Source organism: Macrobrachium nipponense, chromosome 35, assembly GCF_015104395.2.
Source record: "Macrobrachium nipponense isolate FS-2020 chromosome 35, ASM1510439v2, whole genome shotgun sequence".
NCBI lineage: Eukaryota > Metazoa > Arthropoda > Malacostraca > Decapoda > Palaemonidae > Macrobrachium > Macrobrachium nipponense.
Genome location: NC_061096.1, coordinates 4,088,280 through 4,092,034, shown reverse-complemented (window position 1 = coordinate 4,092,034; position 3,755 = coordinate 4,088,280). Strand labels below are relative to the sequence as shown.

The window sequence follows — 3,755 nt, the reverse complement described above, 5'->3', positions numbered from 1 at the left end:
ATAATCTCAATGTGATTCCCACAAAAAGTTACCTTACATTATTTAATGTAACCTAACCCAACCTAACCTAACCTAACCTAACTTTTAAAGTGATACGTTCAAGAGTGATTTTCTCTGCATCATGCTATAAGTCAAAACTATAGAATAGTAGAATGTTTTTTAGTATGCTGGTGAAATAGGATGGCATAACATATAGTATTATATCACCTAGATGCTTGATATGGACTAACCTCATCCAAATTCAGGAGTTGAGGCAAAAAACCTCACGAAAACTAAATTCAAGCTATCATGTGTGCAGCAGGTATTTCTCCACCAAAAAAATACCTTCATTCAGCTTCTGACAAACTTTGCCACAATGCCTGCCCAGATCAACATGTAGAAGGTATGTGTTATCTATTTTATGCCCAGATCAACATGTAGAAGGTATGTATTATCTATTTTATTTATGTGTTTAGTCATTACAATATTATCAACTGATTTTTTATCAGTGAGACATATTTTTCTACATAAAAAGCCTGCATCTATTGCTCATTACAGGTTCTACTAGCTGCACCAGATCAGATGTTGGCCCTATAAAGACAAGTGAGTTATTGAAAAATGCTGACTTAATTGTAGCCATATAAAGCTTAGATGCCTTTTTACATGTGGGTATGCTACAAAGGAAAATGAAAGGTGGGTATACTCACAAGCACTTTTGCCGTACTTTCTTCTGATAGCAGAATTAGGTACGTACACAGAAAGCACTTGCCAGTATTCTCACCTTTCATTTTCCTTCATGGCATTCTTTGTTTCATCGTTATTTATATTTTTTTCCATGTGCAATTTTGGATATATCTATTCATATATGTGTGTCTTTAATAATTTATATAACTGCAGTACATAATTTAGTAAAATGATTTTTGTGTGCTATATTTTTGTGTATATATTTATTTACATATATTTTGTATAATGCACTTATTGTTGAAATACATATTTTCAGATACACCAATAGATTTACACCACCAAGCAAATTATACATCAAACTGGTTGCTGACCTATCCACACGAGAATTTGTACAACCTTGAATATGGTATGTATTTGATGTGCAGTTTGTATATGTTAAGATTTTCTGAAATGGTATGGGCATCACAATTATTCTAAATATAGTTAATCTTGTAGGTACCATTCCTGCTCTGGAGAATAGATCATCTGAGATAAGAGCTTCATCCTTGAAACATGGTAAATGGTCTATGCTTTTGGTAGATATTACAGTTTTGCTTTTATTAACTAGAATTCATATAGTAGGTAAAGATTGACCTTTAAGATTTTGTTATATAATGCTACATATATATTCACTTTGTCTTCAGTGAAAAAGTGTTAGACTAATAGTTGTATTATGGCTATAGGGTTCATCTATCAACTGACCAGGGAAAATTCCAAAGAAGATTATGAAAATATTGAATTAAGTGAAAATGTTCAATCAGATATTGGTAATAAAATTTTGTTTAGTAGTGTTTTTGTATATATTTATGCATAAAATACTTATGATTTTACCAGCCAAATGATAAAGTATGATATGGCATTTGTTTCATTTCATATCATATGCGTTTCCAGAATTTACTGATGGTTATCCAAAGGATAGTGGCAGTGAGGTGTACAGTAATGCCACAGTAACAAGCATTATGGATAATATTAGTTTTATTGCTACAAGTGTTAGTCCTACTACAACTATTATGACTGCTAGACCTACATTTGCTACTAATACTGCTACAACTACTACATCTCCTCCTACTGCTGCTACTACTACAACTACTAATAATGATGATGTTGATTGTAGCATTCTCAATGGAAATGACAATTTACAAAAGCCTAAAATACAGTATGAGACCATACAATTAGGAAGAAGGAGAACCAACATTCACAACCATAAAATCAAATGGTAAGATGTTACCATGAATCAATTCTTTAAGAGATCAAAACAAATATTTTTCCCCAATAAATGGTCAGTTCTGAAATACAATAAATAAATTAAATAAAAAACATATATATATATATATATATATATATATATATATATATATATATATATATATATATATATATATATATATATATATATATATATAATTTAATAGTTATTTTTATAATTGCTCTATGTATTTTATTCTTGAAGAAAACCTTTTTTTAGTATTATGTTTTCTCATATTTATAATTATATTAGAGTTTATTTGCATGTAATTCATCATGCAATTTTGGTTTGCTTGTATTTTATTTTTTGGGGGTAAACAATTTTTATATGTGCAATATTATTTACTAGGTTATTTTTTTCTTATGTATAATTTATTAAAGTTCACTTGCATGTGATTTATCTTGCATTTTTGGTTGGCTTGTATGCTACCTTCTTTCTATTTCCAACCCCCTTTTGATTATTTTTATGTGATACAATTTAGTGAGTTATTTTGTTCCTTATGTTTGTATATTTGTACATTTATTAATTTATATTACTAAAGAGTATACATGAGTGCATCATGCATTTCCTTTTCAATAAAAAAAAATTGCAATTGTGTTTTATATACACCTAATATCTCCATTCTACAGTGGCCTACAAACTGTAATTAAATGTATGCCTACGCATATGCACTTGTGGCTAAGTTTAACAAATCAAATATACGGTATGTTTTACTTTATTCGAACATGGATATTGTATAGAACATTTAAAAAATTATTGTAATATACAATAATTAAATTTGCAAGAAAATTAACTAAATCATAAGAGATATAGCTGTTAAGTTTCTGAAAAATACACTGAGAAACATAAGGATATGTATTCTTAATCTATATATGTACCTATTTGTAAATTTGCTATTTAGTTATCTAAAATTTAAGAATGTCGTAAATATACGGATAAAATATACTGACGTAGTAATTGCAAATTATGCATAAATTTGTAGCAAAATTTACAATCGAATTCCATCCTATATTCCTGTAAGCATTACCGCTCTGAATGTTTAACCGTTCGCTCAATAGATGGAGTCATTCGTTTTGCATGGGAGTATCTGGCATCTTTCTTTCGCACACTCATTTGAGTGATATTAGGCTCAGCCTTCCTATCTTCCTTCAGTATATAGTCTTTGGTTCTGACTTTATCATCTCTACACTGCACCGGGGTTCCTAACACCCACCCCATAGATGGCCCATCAGAGAACACTAGCTCCACTTGATCGTTTGATGGGGGGATGCTCGGTACAAATTTCGCTAGTTATTTATTATTATATATATATATATATATATATATATATATATATATATATATATATATATATATATATATATATTGAAAATACGGGACAAAAGGCGTCCCGGGGAGGGTCGATACGGGACAAATGTCATAAATACGGGACAATCCCGTCAAATATGGGACGTCTAGTCACCCTGGGTCGTACTAAACACGGCGAAATACATTTGACGTCCCAATTCCTGGTGGGCCTGGCTTTCGTATTCACGGGGACGAACGATGCGGAATGCTTATATAGAAATACCCTCTTAGCGATATGGACTCTACAGTCTCTACTTAGCAAGTGACGCCGCGAAAGACTCTCGAATGTGTAGCAATCTTTGGTAGCAATGCATTAACTGTATCTGTACTTAATTTGTTTCTTAACTTATTTGTAACTAAATTTCATCGTGTTTGACAAGATTGAATGAATTTGAGTGGTTCATGACAATCATTGGTAGCTTTAAAGAGGTCAACATATGCCTGCTGTCTACATGACGAT

General features: G+C 30.9%; 1 protein-coding gene across 1 annotated transcript; it reads left to right on the top strand.

Annotated features, from left to right (window-relative positions):
• The first annotated feature begins 842 nt into the window (after positions 1-842).
• Positions 843-1,967, top strand: LOC135208191 (uncharacterized). Its single transcript, XM_064240323.1, has 3 exons — positions 843-1,069; positions 1,159-1,218; positions 1,594-1,967. Exons 1-3 carry the CDS (start codon positions 949-951, stop codon positions 1,920-1,922), a joined length of 510 nt encoding a protein of 169 aa, XP_064096393.1. The 5' UTR covers positions 843-948; the 3' UTR covers positions 1,923-1,967.
• The last annotated feature ends 1,788 nt before the right edge of the window (positions 1,968-3,755 follow it).